The sequence below is a fragment of the Mercenaria mercenaria genome, chromosome 3, assembly GCF_021730395.1.
Source record: "Mercenaria mercenaria strain notata chromosome 3, MADL_Memer_1, whole genome shotgun sequence".
NCBI classification, from domain to species: Eukaryota; Metazoa; Mollusca; class Bivalvia; order Venerida; family Veneridae; genus Mercenaria; species Mercenaria mercenaria.
Window position 1 is genome coordinate 66,732,412 of NC_069363.1, and position 23,001 is coordinate 66,755,412.

The window sequence follows — 23,001 nt, forward strand, 5'->3', positions numbered from 1 at the left end:
GTTACGGATAATAGCTCTAAACATGTAATCACGTGATAGGTCATATGATTCTTCAAAATGGTGGCCGTGCAGGAACTTTCGGTTTTTGTTTTGGTTGCATTTTCTCTTGTTTTAGGGGTGCAGTGTTCCATTTCTGGCGTTGAGGTTGCGTATGTTGTGGCAGACAACACTGGGAAATTCAGCATTGTGAAAAGTAGCCCGAGTCAGTGGGTAGCCAAAGCGGAGTTTTCAAACAAAGTTAACGAAACTGGGTAATTGAAATTTCAACAGTTCAAGTATCTTATCAGGTCTAGGAAAGTGGTATATTTACAGATTATAATTACGCGAGCAGTAAAAAATATGAACTTTAGAATAAATTGAGCAGGTCCAGTGGTAACACAGTCGGACAACGAAAATAGTCCTAGAGGTCTTTTTACATGGCATAGTGCCATACCCTGTTTGAATGGCATGTTCTAATCTCTGGCCTGGCCCGATGAGCCCAATTTTCGACCGAGCCCGGCCAGGCCAGGCCATAGATTTCAATTTCATAAAAGGTGAAAGTGATTTTTATAGCATCTTTAAAATCTGACTTGGAATAAGTTTGGATATTTCAGACATTATATAAATACATTTTGAACTCCCACTCTGTAAAATTATACACCTGGGAATAAGCCTGTAGCTAACATAACTATTATATCTAATTTAAAGGTGATGTCTGATTAATTGTTATGACTATTATCAGGGGTTCTCCACCTCAACTAACTCTTGACTGGTGGCTTGGTTTTCCCCCAATTGAATAAGCTAACTAAGTTTATTATTTTGTCCAGCGTTCGACACTAACGGTGTCCCGGGATCCCGAGGACACCAAAAATCCGCAAGGGATCCTAAAGTTCACAATTTCGGTGTTCCGTCGAGACTCTTGATTTTCAGATAAAATAGGATTCTAAAAAAATGGAATTCCCCAGTCTTGTTCGCTCAAACATCAGTCTTTTGCTAAGCCAGGGCGTTCAGTTGACCCGAGGTCCCGGCTTTTGACCCGCGAAAATCGAGAAAATCTCGTATTTTACCCGCATAAATTACGGCACGTGCGTCGGCTGGATTCGCGAAAATTTACTTAGATGCGTTCCAAGTTCGATAGTTCTGCCCCCTGTCAATCAAAATCCCAGTGAATTTCAATATTGTTAGCCGGCACAAGCGGAAATATGGCAGTAGGCGGAGCGTCGTATGTTAATTAGCTACCGACAGATGTCAGTCACGCCACGCGCCAAATGACACGTGCTTATCTCGCGGTTTGTATTTAGTACAATATGCCTTGTCATTATCAAAGGTGTTTATTGATCAATGTTTACAAGTTAATTGATAAACAATGCAGCCTTAGATTATCGTGTTTGTACCATTATTTTGTGTGCTCGATACGATTACATGAGCCGGTCGGCCGTTACGGTCTATAACAAATTTATTATCATTGCCGAGGCTTTGTTTGGGCAAAATAAATTAAATAAGCAGAAATTATACGTGGTATGATGAGAAAATAAAGTTAAAACAGTTATCTTTTCAAGATCTTTAACTGTTACTTTTGTTTTTCGTATTTGTCACTCGTTTTCTAGACCGACATTTTCGAACATTTTTATCATTTCTTACAACATTTTTCTAGTACAAACTAAAATAAAAAGCCAATAAAACGTCTGCATTTACGAAAAATATGATCACTGTTGCCAAAGCAGCTCTTATTTAGAAGAATTTGCTGATAATAAAAGACACTAAACCCCACCCACTTTTAGGCAATGTGCAAAATAAAACAACTAAAATATGAAATGTTTAAGAAAATCTGTTATGACCAATGTACTAGTTTTAGATAAAGTCTGTGGGAGTTGCATTAATAAGGCCTAAAAAATCTTTGTATCTGGTAACATGCTCAAAAAATTAGGGTAGGTAGGTCGAAACATTTTTTTTTTTTTGAATTTTTTTTTTTATTTAGAGAGACTTTTCGGAATTTTTTTTATGTCAGAAAAATGATTACAAATAAGGCGGTTATAAGGGGGAATGAACTAGGCGGCATACATTTAGACGAACTACAACAAATTGCAGAGGAGTGCGATGGTAGTGAAGATGAGGGGGAAGAGGACTTGGACAGAAATGACATTATTCTTTTACAGCAAAAGTCATACAAGCTATTGTTGTCATTGATGTAAAATGGAAATAAAGTGGAAATAAAATACAGGTAGAACTGTAAACAGTTGTGTTTGTTAGATTTTAGTTTTTTTCATGTTCTTACCACATTTTGTTATCAGGGACTCCTAATTTTCAGCAGGGATTCCTAAATTTCCCAGCAGGTATTCCTTCGGGATACCTGGCAAAAAAGTTAGTGTCGAACGCTGTTGTCTATTGAGGATTATTTAGTATTGTCCGAAATTATTGAACTAGCACTCAAGAATATTCCATATGCTTCCGTAAAAAAATCGGTGCCCAAACATAAATAAAAATATAAATATTGAAAACCAAATAAAATATAAACATTTCTTTACTGCAGATAAAGTTGTGCTGACAAAACGTTCAGCTACCAATTTCGGGACAGGAAGTTCGAAACCGTGACCTGTTTGACCATTTTCATTCTCATTTTTTTTTAATTTCCTGTGTAAACTTAGAATGCAGGAAAAATTGTCATTTACCGTGATTTATTGTTCATTTATTGAAAGAAATACACAAGTATTTGACATTCTTCTACATACAACTTATTACCATAAAATGTTGTAAGAACAAAACCAGTATCAATAAAATGACATTATATTGATTTAATGAAAACAATCTGAAATGAAATCGAACCCATGGTAACATGTGTGAAAGTCGCAGAACTTATCACTATGCCACTGTGTCATTGGTAAACTTTGCATGTTATTTTGGTCAATTTAGATATTTTCAGGTTACAAATATGGTGTAAAATAAAGAGTGTCACCTGTCAATACTAACGGACAACAACTTTCAATTTCTAAAATAATGCTACCTCCGTTCTAGAATCTGGGATAGTATGGTGCGGGGAAGCGATATATAAATTTTGTAGTTTAGGTTATACATATACTGAATATTTTTGTAAGATTGTATTTATATTGATCTATGTATGTGGAAAAAAAATCCAACAAAGTTTTGTGAAACAGGCTCAAGAGCATCTTTTAGCATTAAATATATCACTTAGAAATAACATAAACACAATGCACCATTATTCTTTTTTGTGCAAGACAAATATCAATAATCTAAAATGCCAACACCCTGACAGGGAGTTAGAGGTCCCACAATGAATTTTATTTCTATTACTCTTCCATAAATTGAACATCAGCTTAACTAAACCAAACACATTAAAAGTTCAACTGAACAGTTAAAAGGTCAGCTAAGGATAGTAGGGACACAATCTGTAATTACAGTTCCCAAAGAGATGCATGCAAATATTCAGTTATATTGCAGCAGGTAAACTTATTAATGAAATTAGCCATTAGTTTTAAAACCAAGTTTTAAAGTTGACTTTAAATAATTTGATCACAGAAAAAAATGGGTAGTTATCATTTAGTTACACCATTTTCTTCAGTGCAAATCTGTATTTCAAATAAGATGAATGATGGCTAATTAATGATTCTCCAGGGGACTGGTTTCTCATTTTGTTTGACATGCAGCAAGTAAACAATGCAGGTTAATACTGCCTGCTATTGTAATTGTATATTTGGATTTCATGCCATTCATTTCTCTGTGTAATATAAAATCTGGCCTGGCCCGGCCCAGTCGAAAATTGGGCTCATCGGACCAGGTCAGGCCAGAGATTAGAACATGCCTGTTTGAAGAGGTATTTCAAGGGGACTTATTTTAGCTAAAGGGCTATGGAGTGTCCCCAGAAGACAAAAGGTAGGTAGGTAGGTAGAAGTCACTTTTAAGATGTTGGAAAAAAAAACTTGTTGCTAAAAAATATTAATTTTCATTCAAGATGATCAGCTGATATCTGTCTTTGACAAATGCAAACCAACACTTAATGAGGAAAACTGAATGAGAATGTATAAAAGTTTGAATCTTCAGCATACATGTGACGTCCATAGCTTGGTTAAAGTTTTAATGCACCTTCATTTTATCTCTGTTATTACCTGATGGAGTTGCTTCACACTTGATGTGGATTGTACTAAAATTTTCTAAAAAATGGGCTGTTAACTAAAATCCTAAAATCTACTAAACACAGTTGTCTCCCTTCTTGATAGAGTGTATCATGACATATAATTCAAGGTTAAACAAAATAGGTCAGGTGAATGACTTAGGACCATCATGACCCTCTTGTGATTGTTATGATATTAGCATCATCATCGTTATTACAGGTGGTCTTATCTGAGTGTGACAACAAATGGAGAGTATACAGATGAGCAACAGTCGTATGCAGCTGGCGTTGTTGAGGGTTACCTCACTAAGGATCATATAACAATGCACTGGAAAAACACTGTAGAAGGTTGGTTTTCCTTTTAATTTGTCTCCATAAAGCGAGAGCTTGTCTCCATATAGTGAGAGCTGTCTCCACCTAGCAAGAGCTTGTCTCCATATAATGAGAGCTGTCTCCACATAATGAGAGCTGTCTCCACCTAGCAAGAGCTTGTTTCCACATAATGAGAGCTGTCTCCACATAGCAAGAGCTTGTCTCCATATAATGAGAGCTGTCTCCACCTAGCAAGAGCTTTCGATGTCTGTACAAATAGAGAAGTGGCTCCACAAAGCGAGAGTTGTCTGCACAAAGTGAGAGCTTTATAGGAACTTAAGAAATGAAACAGTTATTTAGTATGTATTTTGCTGTGGAATATCTGAGCATATGTAAAGTATGACTTTATAATTTTATAAATTTACAGTTTTATTTTCTTGTTGTTTTAATTGATCCAGTCTTGCATACATTTGAAGTAATAGATCTCTAAACCGTCAAAATCATCAACTGATGATATTTGAATAAGCAATATTCGAATGTTGCATACCTACCCACAGTTTTGATAGCTAAAGGCAGTAAAATGCATGTAAGCATATTTTTGTAACAAGGACCTGAATGATAAGGAGTATTTGTGAGGAGTGATAGCTGATCTCATTCTAGCCTTGTAATGAAATTTATTTTGATTAACAGGTCAGTTTTGTGAAAGACCTTTGAACCCAGAATGTCATGAACTCAGGAACTTTCTGCAAAACAACCTTGACTGGTTGAAAGAACAAATACAAGATCAGAATACAACATACTGGAATTTGGTGAGTTTCCTTCCTTACAAGTTTATAGTTTTAACATGAACAGTATTGTATCTGGATAAGTACGTCAAATATATATCTTAGTGACCTTGATACTGTCTAGGTTTCAGAGTCTAGTTCCTGACATTGATAATACATTGAAATTTAATCTCCAGAAACACTTTGAGATGTTGTAGAATACCATTAACTTGGTACCAATGTATTCAAACCCAGGTGAGAGTGAAATTTACCCGTCTTCTCAGTCTAAATCAATATAAGCTGTTTAAACTTGAACTAAACATGAAACAGATATATAAAATATGTCTAGGTTCAATATTTATAGCATATGAATTTGAAGGAAATACCATTACATTTTAAAAATTATTTTTAGATGTAAGCAAAATTAAATTGATAATTTGAATAAATTCTGTAGGTAATTAAAGAGCCTTATTTGTATGATTAAGACTTATTGATTTACTCCTGTCTGTGTGTCTGTCACAAATCTTGTCCGCACTCTAAATCGAACATTTCTCATCTGATCTTCACCAAACTTGAACAAAATGTGTTTGCCAATAAGCCCTGGGCTAAGTTTGATAACTAGCTTAATTTTCGGAATTATGGCCGTTGAAACTTGTGTGTTTTGATAATCAAAGCACTGAAAGTCTGATAACGCAGTTGAGGTCTTGGTGCAGGGTTGACTTATATACTACTATTCAGATGATTAGGCAGTTGTGGGAGACATGCGCTTTTCTCAAAAGCAGCTCTAGTTGATAGTTGATTTTGATGTCTGCAGGTGAATCTATTTCTGGTTCAAGTAGCTGGTTTAACAGATGGTTACTTCAATAAACTGAGAGGGGTATCCACAGATGTTGACCCTTTTGGACTTTAGTAAGTTTCTTGATTATGAAGTGTGTGATTTCTAAACTATATCCTATTATAGGAATATTTTTTTTGCAACCAAATGGATTTCAGATTCTTTCCTTCAAGTTTGTCAACAAAGCTTCATATTTTTTTCATGATGAAGATACAATTGATATACCAATGTAATGGTAATTAACAGAAAATGTGTACATAGAGCACATAATATATGTATGTTCAGCATGTGTCATTTATATTCAAATACACACATGTAAATCTAAAATACTTTTAGCAGATATTTTCTTTAGAAAAAAATGAAACAACAATAATTTGGTATAGAAATACATGTATATAGGTTTTGATTTTTTTTCATTGTTTTATCAGTGTTTTGTCTCTGAGTGGAGATATGGAGGATATACCAAATGCCCTCAATCCATTAAGGAAGAAGAAAGTTGTTGGTTCAGGGTCCTGCTCTGCACTCATCAAGCTGTTGCCAGGCAACAAAGATCTGTATGTTTCACATGACACCTGGGATACATACCAGAGTATGCTGAGAATGTTGAAGAAGTATGATTTTGCTTTCAAACCACAGGGAGGTAAACAGATACACATGTACTTTATACCAAATACATTTTATCAGCAAAGTTAGTTACATAGTTTGTTGGTAATCCGACACAGGATAGAAGTTGTCAGGCCTGATGATTAAATTCAGGGATAGCATATGTTCCATGTCTGGTCACCAATAAAACGTGTAATAATAACTATAATATCTTGTTGACTACTTTGTATTTAAGTCAAATACATTTTGATAAAAAAATGGAGGAAAAATATGAAAACTTGTCTGATTACTGGTTCCCAGCCTCTGTAAGATGAAGGAAACATATATTTTTAGCTCGACTACTGTACAGTGGGTTATATTCACTGGGATTTGTATGAATATGTCATAAGAAGCTTTTTACCATGTGTTTCTATATGTGATTAGATATTGGTAAAACAGTGGTGAGATTTTATTTAAATGCATTACAGAACTAAATTTCGCTGTTGAATTATTATTATTCGCTAAATACGTCTCTATTCAGACGACAACGACAGACTTATTTGCGTGTTTATTATTGTTTTCATGTCTAGTAAGAATGACCTCCCTTTCTGTTGTTACAACTGATGTTTATAATTCACAGTCGAAGTAGTTTCCGTGAAATTTAGACACCGTGATTTTAAAACTCTTCAAAAAAAACATGAATATTTGGCACCGTGAATATATCCTGCTATACAGTATATGAAGTTTGGAGAGCTGACCTACTCGACCCGGCGTCAGTGTCTTTCTGCGTCCGCACCTTGGTTAATGTTTCGATGCACTTTCTCTTTATCTCTGTAATTGTTCGATGGATTTGTTTCAAACTTAAAATAGTTATTTATCATCATCACACACATCATATGGAAAGGTGATCACAATGTCCTCATATCCAGATGTTATATGTTTTCAGTACCTGTAGCTGGCAAGGTGATCACATTGTCCTCATATCCAGATGTTATATGTTTTCAGTACCTGTAGCTGGCAAGGTGATCACAGATTCCTCATATCCAGATGTTATATGTTTTCAGTACCTGTAGCTGGCTATTTTACATTCTCTTATACTCTATACAAGGTTTAATCGTGTTGTGGGAGGGTTTTCGAAGGGGACTTCGTGTTCTGAAATAATCAGTTTTCCCTTCAAATCACAAACACAAGAGATCTTGTATAGTGTAAAATGCGTAGTTTTATTATCATTTTCTGTATGATACATATATATTACAATGCAGTATAAACATGAAACAACGATGAATCTGTGTAACTGATAACTTTCCTTGTTTTCAGTACCTGTAGCTGGCAAGGTGATCACAGAGTTTTCATATCTATGTGTTTTATGTTTTCATTACCTGTAGTTGGCAAGGTGATCACAGTGTCCTCATATCCAGATGTTTTATGTTTTCAGTACCTGTAGCTAGCAAGGTGATCACAGAGTCCTCATATCCAGGTGTTATATGTTTTCAGTACCATTAGCTGGCAAGGTGATCACATAGTTTTCATATCTAGATGTTATATGTTTTCAGTACCTGTAGCTGGCAAGGTGATCACAGATTCCTCATATACAGATGTTATTTGTTTTCAGTACCTGTAGCTGGCAAGGTGATCACAATGTCCTCGTATCCAGCTGTTACATGTTTTCAGTACCTGTAGCTGGCAAGGTGATCACAGATTCCTCATATACAGATGTTATTTGTTTTCAGTACCTGTAGCTGGCAAGGTGATCACAATGTCCTCGTATCCAGCTGTTACATGTTTTCAGTACCTGTAGCTGGCAAGGTGATCACAATGTCCTCGTATCCAGGTGTTATATGTTTTCAGTACCTGTAACTGGCAAAGTGATCACAATGTCCTCCTATCCAGGTGTTATATGTTTTCAGTACCTGTAACTGGCAAGGTGATCACGACGTCCTAGTATCCAGCTGTTATATGTTTTCAGTACCTGTAGCTGGCAAGGTGATCACAATGTCCTCATATCCAGGTGTTATATGTTTTCAGTACCTGTAGCTGGCAAGGTGATCACAGATTCCTCATATCCAGGTGTTATATGTTTTCAGTACCTGTAGCTGGCAAGGTGATCACAGATTCCTCATATCCAGCTGTTATATGTTTTCAGTACCTGTAGCTGGCAATGTGATCACAATGTCCTCGTATCCAGGTGTTATATGTTTTCAGTACCTGTAGCTGGAAAGGTGATCACAGTGTCCTCGTATCCAGCTGTTAATGTTTTCAGTACCTGTAGCTGGCAAGGTGATCACATGTCCTCGTATCCAGGTGTTATATGTTTTCAGTCACCTGTAGCTGGCAAGGTGATCACATGTCCTCTATCCAGGTGTTTATATGTTTTCAGTACCTGTAACTGGCAAGGTGATCACGAAGTCCTCATATCCAGGTGTTATATGTTTTCAGTACCATTAGCTGGCAAGGTGACCACAATGTCCTCCTATCCAGGTGTTCTGTTTTCAGTACCTGTAGCTGGCAAGGTGATCACAGAGTTTTCATATCTAGGTGTTATATGTTTTCAGTACCTGTAGCTGGCAAGGTGATCACAGATTCCTCATATCCAGATGTTATATGTTTTCAGTACCTGTAGCTGGCAAGGTGATCACAATGTCCTTGTATCCAGCTGTTATATGTTTTCAGTACCTGTAGCTGGCAAGGTGATCACAATGTCCTCGTATCCAGCTGTTATATGTTTTCAGTACCTGTAGCTGGCAAGGTGATCACAGATTCCTCATATCCAGGTGTTATATGTTTTCAGTACCTGTAGCTGGCAAGGTGATCACAATGTCCTCATATCCATGTGTTATATGTTTTCAGTACCTGTAGCTGGCAAGGTGATCACAGATTCCTCATATCCAGGTGTTATATGTTTTCAGTACCTGTAGCTGGCAAGGTGATCACAATGTCCTCGTATCCAGGTGTTATATGTTTTCAGTACCTGTAGCTGGCAAGGTGATCACAATGTCCTAGTATCCAGCTGTTATATGTTTTCAGTACCTGTAGCTGGCAAGGTGATCACAATGTCCTCATATCCAGCTGTTATATGTTTTCAGTACCTGTAGCTGGCAAGGTGATCACAGATTCCTCATATCCGGGTGTTATATGTTTTCAGTACCTGTAACTGGCAAGGTGATCACAATGTCCTCATATCCAGGTGTTATGTTTTCAGTACCTGTAGCTGGCAAGGTGATTAAAGATTCCTCATATCCAGGTGTTACATGTTTTCAGTACCTGTAGCTGGCAAGGTGATCACAGATTCTTCAAACCGGTATCCAGGTGTTATATGTTTTCAGTACCTGTAGCTGGCAAAGTGATCACAATGTCCTCATATCCATGTGTTATTGTTTTCAGTACCTGTAGCTGGCAAGGTGATCACAATGTCCTCGTATCCAGGGGTGTTACTGTCAGGTGATGACTACTACCTGATCTCATCAGGACTGGTAATGTTTATATATAGTTATTTCACAACAATCTTTTAGCTCACCTGAGTACAGAATGCCCAGGTTGAGCTATTTTGATCACTCACCATCCTGTGTCCGCCCATTATCCAGTGTCTGTTGTCCATCCGTCCACCTGTTTCTTTAAACAACATCTCCTTTGAAACCTTTCGATGGAAGTTGATGAAAATTAGCCAGAATGTTCTTGTGGATGGTCTTCTTACAATATGTTTGTTCTAAACGTTCACTTTGTTGTATCTAGGAAATTCAGAGATTTTGCTGATTTTAAAATAATATTCACTAAATGGTCCTTACGTACCCTCTACCAAGATTATTCAAATATTCATTGATTCATCAAAAAAGATTGCCAACAGGGGGTATGGTCCTGTATGTCTATAGTGATACTTTAAAAATGTTATTGTTTGAAAATGCTTGCCCGACTTTAAAATTATTCCACACAAATGGTCCTTGTATAACCCTCTGCCAGGAGTGTTCAGATTATTCAATTTGTCAAAAATCATGATCGCCAGGGGACGTAGTCACTTTTTCCTATATCTGTGAAATGGAAATTTAAAAATCTTCTCATATGAAACTACTGACCCAATTTTGAAATAAATTCATATTAAATGGTCCTTGTGTGACCCTCTACCAAGATTGTTCAAATTATTTTGATTCATCAAAAAGCATGGCTGCCAGGGGAAATGGTCACTTTATCCTAAATGTATATAGTGGAAACTTACAAACCTCAGTGTTAGAATTTGCTTGCCAGATTTTAAAATTATTTTACAGAAATGTTTCTTTAGTGACCCTTTATGAAGATGATATCAGTTTTTTGTTTGGTCAAAAAAACATAGACGTAGGGGGTGAGGCCACTTCAGTCTATATGTATATTGTGGAACTTTAAAAATTTTCTTGTTTGGTATTGTCTCTCAGTCTCCTATGTCATCATTCCCGAATCTCTTACCCCACCTACCCCATCTCCTCCAACATACACATACACATTACCTGTCTGTATTTATTTAGTAGAAACTTTTAAAATATTCTTGTCAGAAAACACTGGCACTGTTTCAGAATAATTTCACAGACATTTTCCTTGCATAACCATCTACCAAAACTGTTCAAGCAAGCAGTGTAACTCTGGTGAGAGATCTTGCACCATCATGGGCTGCTTGTATATTCTGAGGTTTAAAAAAAACATCACGATCAATGACTCAAACATTTCTATATAGTAACTTTTGATTTTGCCAGTCCTTGAATATATATTTACAATGTGTGTAATATTTAATTAATACAGTAAATGTTTGACTTCATCATTGTAGGCCACACAAGAAACAACAATAGGAAACAGTAACCCCGCCCTGTATAAGTATGTGACTAAGGAGAGTGTGCTGGAGGGTATCCGAACTATGGTAGCCAACAGAATGGCTAAATCAGGGCTCGATTGGGTTCAGACATTCTCTCAGTACAACAGTGGAACGTATGTATTCATTTAACCACAGATATATTGAAATTGTAGATCAATTAAGTTGAATCCATTAAGTGATGGTGATGGAATTTAAATTTACTTGGATCATCAGGAATGTTTGATTCAGATTACTATTTAGCTCACCTGAATGAAGGGTTAGTTAAACATCTTTTCCTCTGAAACTGCAGGTCAGAATTACATCAAACATGCCATGGCCTGTAACATCCTATCATGTTCAAATAATCTCACTTGCCTATATATAGGTGCCCCCTGAGCTGAAAATACAGAAACTTAAACATCCTGGTCTCATGAACAACTTGATAGATCTTCATCAAAGTTGGTCAGTAGCATTCTTGGACAGACCTTTCACCAATTTATTCAAGTTATTCCATTTTTTTACAGAGTACCAGAGCTAAAAGTAGAAAAAGGACTTGATAATCACCAAACTTGGTCAGAAGTATCCTTGCAGAATCTTTGTCAGAAGCAAGGTCAAAAGGTAAATGGGCTTCTCAGAGGAGCACTATAGGTCTATGTTGATCTCTAGTCTTCTTGTAGGAAGCTTAACCCTTGCTGCCTGGCTGAGATCATATCTTATGCAAGAGATTTCTTAAGAATCTGATCTTTGGCCATTCGTTGTGACAGAAGTGTTTTCCTTCATCATTTTAAATTGTCATTTAATTTAAAATGACAGCAGCTGATTATTATAGTGTAGTAATCTGTACAAGTACTTTTTTCCAGAAACAACAAGATGACTGTTATTGAAATATAAAAATCTACATGTAAATATTATTTAGTTATTTTATGACAGCAATAACATCTAACATCTACTTTCACTAATAAATTTAATACTGACTAGAAGGATATGTATTTGGCATCAAAATGTTATTATGCATATATATGTATATTCATATAAAACCATTTAAACATGATAAACATAAACACACTGTCACACATGTAAATTGAATAATGACACAGAAAATCAAATAAGACTTAATTGATAGATTTAACGATCGTGATGTTTTAAATTTTTCTCTAGGTGCTACCATAGAGAAAAGATGGAAAATCCAAGCGACAGTTCCCTAGCCGATTAACAACTATTCATGGCGCGTCCCTGTACAAATATTTTTCTCCTACGTTACCGGATTTTTATCTTAGCAGCGCCCCAGGGACTAGATAATTAAAATAGCGCGCAAATGCCTGATATGTAAATCACCATCCCAAGCGCCCCAAATGAAACAAATTACAGGAAGCGCAGGAAAAAACCTAGCCTATTGTCGCTCTTAGGGCTTAACCCGAATGCCTGATATGCTATCAGTAATTTTGAATTTCGGAGATGGTGATTTGTCACCACATGACTGAACCTACCCAACTAGGTGATACCATAGACAAGGGAGGTAATCGTGGGTATGTTATTCTAAAATTGGTCCTACTAGGTGTCACCATAGACCGGACTCTTTAAAATTTCCTATTAAAGTAGGGCCAGGGTCCTGCCGCCTAGAATTTTCCGCATCACAACATTAACATTTTACGATTATGATCCCTCATTACAAATTAAAGAATTCACAACACACTAATGTCTGCTGCTGTTCTAAATGACACTTTCCAGTCTACAATTTTGGCAGCAGTTTTCTTTGGTAGCTCTCCTGTGAATGTCACACATGCCTGTAGTGGTGCTGAGTACATGAATGATAGCATCTGTAGTAATAATGTTTACTCCCAAACTGAAACATACAAAATTGTTTGGCAGTATCACAGAACAAATAAACATTTTCAGTATTAACACATGGATAATTGCACTAGATCTATATTAAATTAAACATATTTAAAAAGGGGCTGCGGTGGGCAGTTAATTTTTGTGGAGCAGCATGGTCTGTGTTTTATTTCAACCGGAAACGGAAAGGCCTTTTGTTGTGTCGCGTGAAAATATCGGTCACGTGATCCGAAACAAAATGGCCGCTTATCGTACTTTCGTACCCAACTATTTTCGTACCCAAGTATTTTCGACCCCATGTTTTGCAGCAAAAATAAATTAAATTATGCTGAATACATAATTGTGCATATTACGCAGAAACAACTATATAACTTAAGTTGAGATATAGTACTTAAATTATTCAGGTACAACAATCAGTGGATGGTGGTGGATTATCGTCAGTTCTCACCGGGGTTTGCACCTTATAAAGGACTTCTGCATATACTGGAACAGATTCCGTATGTACTTGGTAGTTTCTTTTTACAATTGAAATTTGTCAGCAGAAGTAACTGTCTGTACATTGAAGTTGAATTGTCTGTACAAATTTTACTTTGATAAGTTTTTTAAAGGAAGGTAGAAAATTTATTTAAATATTTGAAACAGAAATTGAAGAGGAAAAGGATTTTATAGAAAGTGTTGTAATGAAATAAAGGTCTAAAGGTTTGACTTCAAGACTAGTAATTTCCAAGTACATTGTACAAATGGCAATGTTTGACTGTGAGACTGGTTGTTTCCGAGCACTCTGACCAGTGAGAAGGTTTTAACTGTGAGACTGGTTGTTTTCCAAGCACACTCTGATGGATTTTGACTAGGGATGGCAATGAATAACACTTTGGTATTCAAATATTTGGTAAACCTTATGAGCGAATATTCAAATGTTCAGTCATCAACTGATCAATAAAGCACCTCAAAAACTGATGTGTTTATCATCCCTAATTTAACAACTTGCATAAATTTGTATAAAACTGTTCTCGTTACTTGTTCATCTTTTGTGATATAACGTATTTGTAATCTGCCTTCAGTTATATGTAATTTATGAGTATTATTTCTTACAAGGATGTAGCTCATACATACATTAAGTAAGGTTCTCTACACGCACATTACATGTAGTCAACCTCTTAAATTAACGGATGATTGCGTAAAATGCTTCTAAACAGCAGAAGGCATAGGATGCGTTTCAACAGAAGATAACCGTAATAGAATGAATTTTTCTTTTCTTCAGTCAAATGAGGTATTCTAAACTGCCGAAAAGTCTAATGAGGATAATATAAAGAAATATTTGGCACTAGTACACTATTTGTCTGAATATTGAAGTTTTACCACACAAAATGCATTTTCTCGTTACATTTTACGAAAATTATTTTTAGTCATAGCAAGTGGATGATGAGATTTTCAACAAAATATATATATTTGACTTGTTTTGTACACTTTGGTATTTTTCTTTACTCAGATATATCTGTGATCGTCATTGATTGAAATCCAAGTCATTAGACACCAGCAGTTCACACCAATTGTAAACAAAGCGATTTGTAACCATTAAGGTTTCTAAAGGCCAGTAATTAGCAGTATTAACTACAGGCTACTGTGTCATCACCATAGCGACATACAATTTCAGCACTCTGATAAACATAATGACACGCCAACAACGGCAGAAGCCATTTTCGCATGTATTTCTAATGAAAGCGGCCCCTTTTGGCATAATAGATAAACGAACATTTTGGTTCTTTTAGTAAACTTTTTTCTGCATGTCATAAATTTATATTTTTTTCAAATATTTGAATATTAAAACAGAATATTTATGTAATGGAGGAATATTTGAATATTCATTGCCATCCGTAGTTTTGACTGTGTGCCTGGTTGTTTTCAAGTACACTCCAACCAATGATAAAGTTTCGACAGGGAAACTGGTTGTTTTCCAAAGTGAGAATGTTTGACTGTGGGACTTGTTTTTTCAAAGCACTGTCTGACCAGTGAGTATATTTTCACTTTGATAAGGGTGCAGTTGAACCTCTAGATGTATTGTATATTGTCAAAACTTTTTCAGGGGTTCAGTGAAATATGAGGACAAAACTGATGTGTTGAATCAACAGACATATTGGCCAAGTTACAATATTGCGTGAGTTAAGGGTTTTAATCTCTTTTACTGTTTAATGAAGGCAAGCTGATGATATTATTTACAGGTTGCTGAAAATTGAAAAAAAAAATCTAACAAAAATCAAGTTGATCATAATAAAGGAACAATGTATATCCTTTGAAGACCAAGTTTTCGATTAGGTACCCAGGCAGTATCATTTCAGATGACTTCATAACTCTGATATTACCAGTTGAAAGAATTTCTGAATGGACAGTGTGATTCATTTCTTTCTATCTTACTTTTAGTTACTTCCCAGAAATTTTCAACAAAAGTGGTTGCTGGGACAACGTCAGGAAGTATGGTGACTGGTTTACATATGATAAATCTCCCAGAGCCCAGATATTTAAGAGGGACCATTCTAAAGTGAAGGATTTACAATCCATGCAGAGATTAATGAGGTATAGTCTGCTAAAAGATATCACTGTTTTTGTGTTGTTGTTTTTTTGTGATCACTCGATGTCCGGCGTCTGTCGTCTGTCAACATTTGCAATAGAGGCTGTATTTTTCAATTGATCTTCATGAAATTTGGTCAGAGTGATTACCTTGATGAAATCTAGGCCAAGTTCGAAAATGGATCATCTGGGGTCAAAAACTAGGTCACTAGGTCAAATCAAAGAAAAAAACTTGTGTATGCGATAGAGACTGTATTTTGCAATTGATCTTCATGAAACTTTGTCAGAATGATTACCTTGATATACAGTTTACAGTTTACAGTTTATTTATTTTGCATTAAGGCCTCCGGCCCATACACATAACATAGATACATATCAATAGCTTACATCATATACATCATCATGACACAGTATGTACATAGAAATAGCATATTTTAACACTAGTCATGTAACATATACAGTAACAAAAACAATTTAATTACGCATTAATTTCATGTTAATCTACATAAAAATCAAAAGTTAATTTAGCAAACTTTTTCAATGTACATTTCAAAAGGTAACTAGATTATAATTTCTTTTCTTAGTTCAAAGGCATGATAGATAAATGCAGCCAAATTCTTCATTGTGTTTTCATTCCTACATGACATCAACAGAAAAAAATTATTAAGGCTTGGGTTATCATAATATTTTTGCGGAATATATCTTTTGCGAATACCATCGTACAGTGGACACTTCATCGTAAAGTGATATTCATCTTCTACAACTCCATTACAATGTATACAAAAACGTAATTCTTTGGCTAAACCAATATGTCTGCCTTTTTCAATCATTAATTTGTGAGACGATATAATATAGGCCAATTTCGAAAATGAGTTATCTGGGATCAAAAACTTGGTCAATAGATCAAATCGAAGGAAAACCTTGTGTATGCGATAGAGGTTGTATTTTTCAATTGATATTCATGAATTTTGGTCAGAATAATTACCTTGATATAATCTAGGCCAAGTTCAAAAATGGTTCATCTGGGGTCAAAAAATAGGTCACTAGGTCAAATCAAAGAAAAAACTTGTGTATGCGATAGAGGCTGTATTTTTCAATTGGCCTTATGAAACTTTGACATAATGATTACCTTGATAAAATCTAGGCCAAGTTCGAAAATGGGTCATCTGGGTTCAAAAAGTAGGTCACTAGGTCAAATCAAAGAAAAACCTTGTGTATGCAATAGAGGCTGTATTTTTCAACTGATCTTCATGAAATTTTGTCAGAATGATTACCTTGATGAAATCTAGGAAAAGTTTCAAAGTGGGTCATCTTGAATTAAAAAGTAGGTCACTAGGTCAAATAAAAAAACACCTTGTGTATGCGATAGAGGCTGTATTTTTCAATTGATATTCATGAAATTTAGTCAGAATGATTATCTTGATGAAAGCTAGGTCAAATTTGAATATGGGTCACCTGGGGCTAAAAACTAGGTCACTAGGTCAAATGAAAAAAAAAAACCTTGTGTATGCAATAGAAACTGTATTTTTCAATTGATCTTCATGACATTTTGTCAGAATGATTGCCTTGATGAAATCTAGGTCAAGTCTGAATATGGGTCATCTGGGGTCAAAAAGTAGGTCATTAGGTCAAATCAAAGAAAAACCTTGTGTATACGATAGAGGCTGTATTTTTCAAAGTTCTTCATGAAATTTTGTCAGAATGATTGCCTTGATGAAATCTAGGCAAAGTTCGAAAATGGGTCATCTGGGATCAAAAACTAAGTCACTAGATCAAATCAAAGAAAAACCTTGTGTACGCGATAGAGGCTGTATTTTTCAATTGATCTTCATGAAATTTTGTCAGAATGATTATCTTGATGAAATCTAGGTTGAGTTCGAATATGGGTCATCTTAGAACAAAAAGTAGGTCACTAGATCAAATCAAAGAAAAACCTTGTGTATGCGATGTAGGCTGTATTTTTCAATTGATCTTCATGAAATTTGCTCAGTATGATTGCCTTCATGAAATCTAGGTCAAGTTCGAATATGGGTCATCTGGGGTCAGAATGTAGGTCATTAGGTCATATCAAAGAAAATACTTGTTTAAACTCAAGAGACCACATTTTTGGTCCAATCCTAATGAAAATTAGCCAGAATATTTGTTTCCATGAAATCACTAGGTCAAACATGTTTACACTGTTATGGTGTGTTTCTCAGGTGAGCGACCTAGGGCCATCTTGTTTATTTCAAATCTTGAGTACAACTTTTAGACCTAAGCAGGACGAGATAGGTTGAATCCTAGGTAAGGTGTATCTTCTCAACAATGATTGTCCTCTGCTTCAAATGGAGAAAATGTCATTTACTTTCACTTTGTTCTTTATAGTATATTTCTTGATTCAAAAAAGAATTTCATAACCTTAAGCTGAATATTGTAAAAAAATGGATTTTTTTGTTGCATGTGTCTTTTATAAGGTCACAAGACACATGATGTCTTTTTCTTTTACATGTGTCTGTTTCCCGCCCTGAGATTACTAGTAACATTTGTTTCTAAATGTGTCTTTCAAGGTAAATAAGCATAAAATAAATTAATGCACACATGAAAATATAAAGATGGTTTCACTTCTCAGTGAGATGATTATTCCATATTCACTCAAAACAAACAGACATCCTCTATATTAACATTTATTTGGCTTCATCTCCCTTTCAGATACAATGATTTCAAGCATGATCCTCTAGCTAAATGTAACTGCACTCCACCTTATAGCGGTGAAAATGGTATCTCAGCAAGGTGTGACCTCAACCCAGCTAGCGGAACATACCCCTTTGGAGCTTTAGGTCATAGGTCTCATGGAGGCACAGATATGAAGGTGACTATGCCATTGACACATTTTACAAGTAGTGGTTGTGGATAACTTTCACTTAACTCTCAGATTTCAGGTTTTCAGTAAATGAAGATTAAAATGCTTGCATTTTGTTGCCTATTATGTTCAAATAGACAGCTTCTGTTACTGAATGGTAAGAAAAAATTTCTTTCAGAGTTTTGAATAACTTTAATACAATGAAATCCCTATTAAAGGGAGGTAATTAGACAGCTTCATACATTTAGAGGTACAGTTGAGTTAGGTTAGGAAGTGTTTGAATGTCAAATTTTCAAATAGTTCAAAAATGCCTATGAAAACTTTTAGCAAAAGTAATAGGTTACATTGTTATTATGTCATTTTATGTTCAGATCCCATTTTTTGCAACATATTTTTCTAAAAAAGGCAGATTAAGCTGTTGCCAGGTGTATTTTACATGTTAACATTTCTTATGTGTTTAGACTGTCCAGTACCAACATTGTAGGAAGGACTTTGATTTTACCTATTATTTCAGCAATCATTGTATATATTTCAGTTGACAAACTATGCCATGTTCAACAACCTGGAGTTTATAGCTATAAGTGGACCAACATATGACCAGTTACCTCCCTTCCAGTGGAGTAAAGCAGACTTCGCCAAGGACTGTCCCCACTACGGTCATCCAGATATCTATAAGTTTGATCCTGTCCACTTCAATGGAACATTAACTGAAGAACGCAGAGTCGGTGTACACATATCTGTACAATAAGATAATTATATAAACAATCAAGTCTGCCAGTGTGGAAAATACTTAATATTTGAAAGAATGTCAACTGTTGATTTCTCTCTTAAACTCTGTGATAATTTTTTTTATTTTTAAAACATTACAAAACCTATTAGTGCACTAATAGTAATACATAGCTTTAAGTTAAGGTACTTATTCAATTTTACTTTGATAATATAATCAAAATAAAGTGTAGTACAATGTATTTACTATTAAAAGTAAAAATGTTTTTCTTGCATTCCTGGTATGAAAGTTTTTATAGAATGGTCAAAATTTTGTGCAATGATTATGTTTGATGTTTATTCATTCAGTTTTGTATGTGATAGATAGATCATTCTGTATAAGTGATTCATTTTCTTGTTCTGTTTAGTTAAACACGTTCAGACATTATGTAGCATGAACTTGGTTTTAGATATTTTTCTGTGGTAACACACTTAAAAAAGAACAGACAAATATGAATAGCACTACATTATATAGTTACACAACATTCCCTATTTTGAATTCTTACCTCAGTACTTTGTAACTCCACAAATTTTGTGTTGATTTTATGACATGAGATTAATGTATTTATGACAATTGTCACATCAGTCATTGTTCCAGTAGGTGTAAACTGTAGTGTAAAGAAATATTGCGTTTTGCATAATTATATTATTTCAACATTCAGTCTTTGTTTTAACCTTTCTCACATTTGATGGAAAACTTACATTTCTAATGTGTGATTTGTAATATTTCCTAGGAACAGTAACAGGTATTCTTTATTTCTTAAATAATGAAGGTGTTTGTTTGTATATCACATTTCATACATTAAAAACAGAAGGCACTGAAAGCTGCAAAGGGATTATCAAAACAATCAGCACTATTTCCTTTATACATATAAGTGGTAAAACTACTTAAGTTATATTGTCTTTCATCTTGTTTTTGAAACTAAGTGTGCAATACAGATATTTGACCTTGTATACAATGTCAGGAGCAACTACGTACAAACATTTCCTGAAGTACCAGGATTTTAATACATTGTACAGTCATGTACAAAAAGTGTATTTGTACCTTATACAGTGAAACCTGAGCCAAATACCACCTCTGTACAGAGACCCCCTGGCTCTAAAGACTGCTGCTTTTCTTTCCTATTTTAACATTTACAGTGTATTTCCACCTGCCAACAAAGACCTTTTTCTACTTTCCCAATGGTGGTCTTTATAGAAAGGTTTGACTGTATACAAACACTTTTTTTTAAGTGGCTTTATTAATCAATACAATTTTATAAACTTTCTTGGTTAACATAAAAGCAGCATTTGTAAAATTTCTGAAAATACCGGTATATATTTTTCTAAATTGTGATTTTGCATGATTTCTACAATGGAAAAATACCTTTTCTGCAGTAAAATTGACTTTATTTACGATTTTAAAAAAATTCAGAAGATCCTACTACCACCCTTACAGACCTTTAGTATGAAGCATTGTTTGTTTCTGGATCTTGCAAAATAAAGCCACTCGTCACAATATCCCTGTTACAGATTAGGGGGATCAGACAGTAGTATGTTATAAAGGTAAAGTCTTTAGTAGTATATGTCAGTATGTCACACAGAAGTTGAAGAAATGAAGTTTACGCTTGGGGTCTAGGATGACGCGACTTAATAGGGAGGTTGATCATGACCAGCAGATGACTTGTATTGATTTTGAGATCAGTAGGTCAAAGGTCAAGGTCACAGTGACCCGAAACAGGTAAACCGTTTCTGGGCGATAACTTCAAAAATAAAACAGATTACTGAATGCATCAAAGAGGGCATTTTGTATTCTATGGGCTCTTGTTTCAACTTGTTTGATAAATTCCATCTGAAAAGACACTCCAGTAAAATACTCTATATCACTGCTTCCAGCCACAAATATGTAGTATATACTGCAAACTGACAGTGTAAAGTTGAACTGGCTTTCTCTTAATAGGTACAATAATTGTATGTATTTGTGATGTCATTTATTTTATAGTTTTATGCTGGACATTGATAATGTCTTGTGTGTACATCTTCCTGTTAGTCACAACTTTTTTTAGTGTTGGCTGAAATTCAGCAGAACTTAGTAGGTAGATTAAGAACAATACCAAAATATGTGTCATTTATTGGTATCCTGTTAAATTAATATTGACTTCATTTATGTAGATAAGGTCAAAGCAGGTTAGCTGTCAACCAAACTAATACCTGTGACCTGTAAGGAACATAGTCCGCCATATCTTTGTATGGTAGCAGTTCACTGAACTGAAGGAATTTTGATCTTTTGTATAATGATCTTCTCAACCTTGCGTTACAGACAAGCTTCATGGAAATGGCCATTCTAGCATAAAACTGCTGTTATTGTCACTTTTCAGGGGTGTTTTAACAGGAGAGAAAACGTGTGTTAACAGAGAGATTCTTGCGCTCACTTGCTGTTATAACACCTTTTCATATTTGTGCATTCCGTGGCAAAGCGTAAACGTATTACGACCCTAAAACAGATAATTCAAAAGAAAATGACGTCAGTGTGAAAGAACAGTGTAGACTTTACCGTGCTTTTCATAGAAATATAATGACATTGAGGGACAATATATTCATTTACCTGGTTTTAATGCTAGAATAGCGTTAGCGCATGTTCTTTGCGTGTTATAACATCTTCAGAAACTCTCGAGATTCTGCAGATGTTATAACACGAAAAAACTTGCATTATCCCTACATTATCAAATCAAATTGTGTATTTCATTAATTTACTGGTCAGTGACATTGGACTTTTTAAAATATTTTTCCCAGACTTAGTCTCAACCAGTTTCTAGGTTTTTACTCTGTTTAGTACATTTGATTATAGCGTTCATGAGATATATGTTTTGCTCAAAGCAATCTGTATCTGTAATTTTTCATTTTCAACTCGCATGAACCTTGTTCAGCTATAAGTATAGGTGGATGGTCTGATGTCCTTCGTGGATCTTCACCAAATTTGAACTGTAGCATCATTGTACAAACTTATCTCAAGTTTGTTCTAATGGTTCCGCTGGAACCATTTCTGGAACTGCCAAAGTTGGAGAAAGAAGCCCCTTTGAAATGACTTTTTCTCTGAACCACTAGATAGATCTTCATTTAACTTGGTTTGTACCCTCCTTGTATGGACTCCTGTCCAGTTTGTTCCAATGGTCCTGCTTGAACCCTGTCCTGGGTTGCTACTGCTAAATATAGAAAAAAACCATTTAAACTTTTTCTCATTAACCTTTAGATGGATCTTCACCAAACTTAGTCTGTAACATACTTGTGTTAACCTGTCCCAAGTTTGTTCAAATAATTCTGCTTTGCACTCTTGAGGGCCTGCCAGAGGACCATTATCAAGCTTGGTCAGGGTCAGTTGAGCCACTTAAGGGTGATCATGGCCCCCTTGTCTTAATTGTTGTTTTATTTTGAATCCTTTGTAATTGTTTGAAAATATATTTTTGTATGAAATTACAATTGAAAATTTATATTTATAAAAGATGCTTTCTATATCCAAAGAGTTAATAAATCAATTATTAACTACATCAGAATGTTGTATTTATATACGATACAATGGCCTTATTGCATTCTATTTTTTTTGTTGGTTGGATT

General features: G+C 35.1%; 1 protein-coding gene across 2 annotated transcripts; it reads left to right on the forward strand.

The window, feature by feature from the left end:
- The first annotated feature begins 38 nt into the window (after positions 1–38).
- LOC123524490 (putative phospholipase B-like 2) lies at positions 39–22,934 on the forward strand. Of its 2 annotated transcripts, XM_053538830.1 has the most exons (13): positions 39–251; positions 4,326–4,453; positions 5,108–5,226; positions 5,996–6,090; positions 6,445–6,656; positions 9,922–9,938; positions 9,997–10,068; positions 11,385–11,542; positions 13,646–13,738; positions 15,325–15,396; positions 15,660–15,812; positions 18,495–18,654; positions 19,181–22,934. In XM_053538830.1, the coding sequence occupies exons 1-13, from the start codon at positions 58–60 to the stop codon at positions 19,391–19,393; spliced, it is 1,686 nt and encodes a 561-aa protein (XP_053394805.1). In that variant the 5' UTR covers positions 39–57; the 3' UTR covers positions 19,394–22,934. The 2 variants fall into 2 exon arrangements, with proteins under 2 accessions (XP_053394805.1, XP_045158673.2); XM_045302738.2 differs by lacking the exon at positions 9,922–9,938 and having other exon boundaries at positions 9,980–10,068.
- The last annotated feature ends 67 nt before the right edge of the window (positions 22,935–23,001 follow it).

Excerpts from the sequence above, each read along its gene's own strand:
- LOC123524490 (XM_053538830.1), top strand. The coding sequence starts at position 58 with ATGGTGGCCGTGCAGGAACTTTCGGTTTTTGTTTTGGTTGCATTTTCT. Across the intron at positions 13,739-15,324 it reads CATATACTGGAACAGATTCC|GGGTTCAGTGAAATATGAGG; the intron begins GTATGTACTTGG and ends AAACTTTTTCAG. Across the intron at positions 18,655-19,180 it reads ATGGAGGCACAGATATGAAG|TTGACAAACTATGCCATGTT; the intron begins GTGACTATGCCA and ends TATATATTTCAG.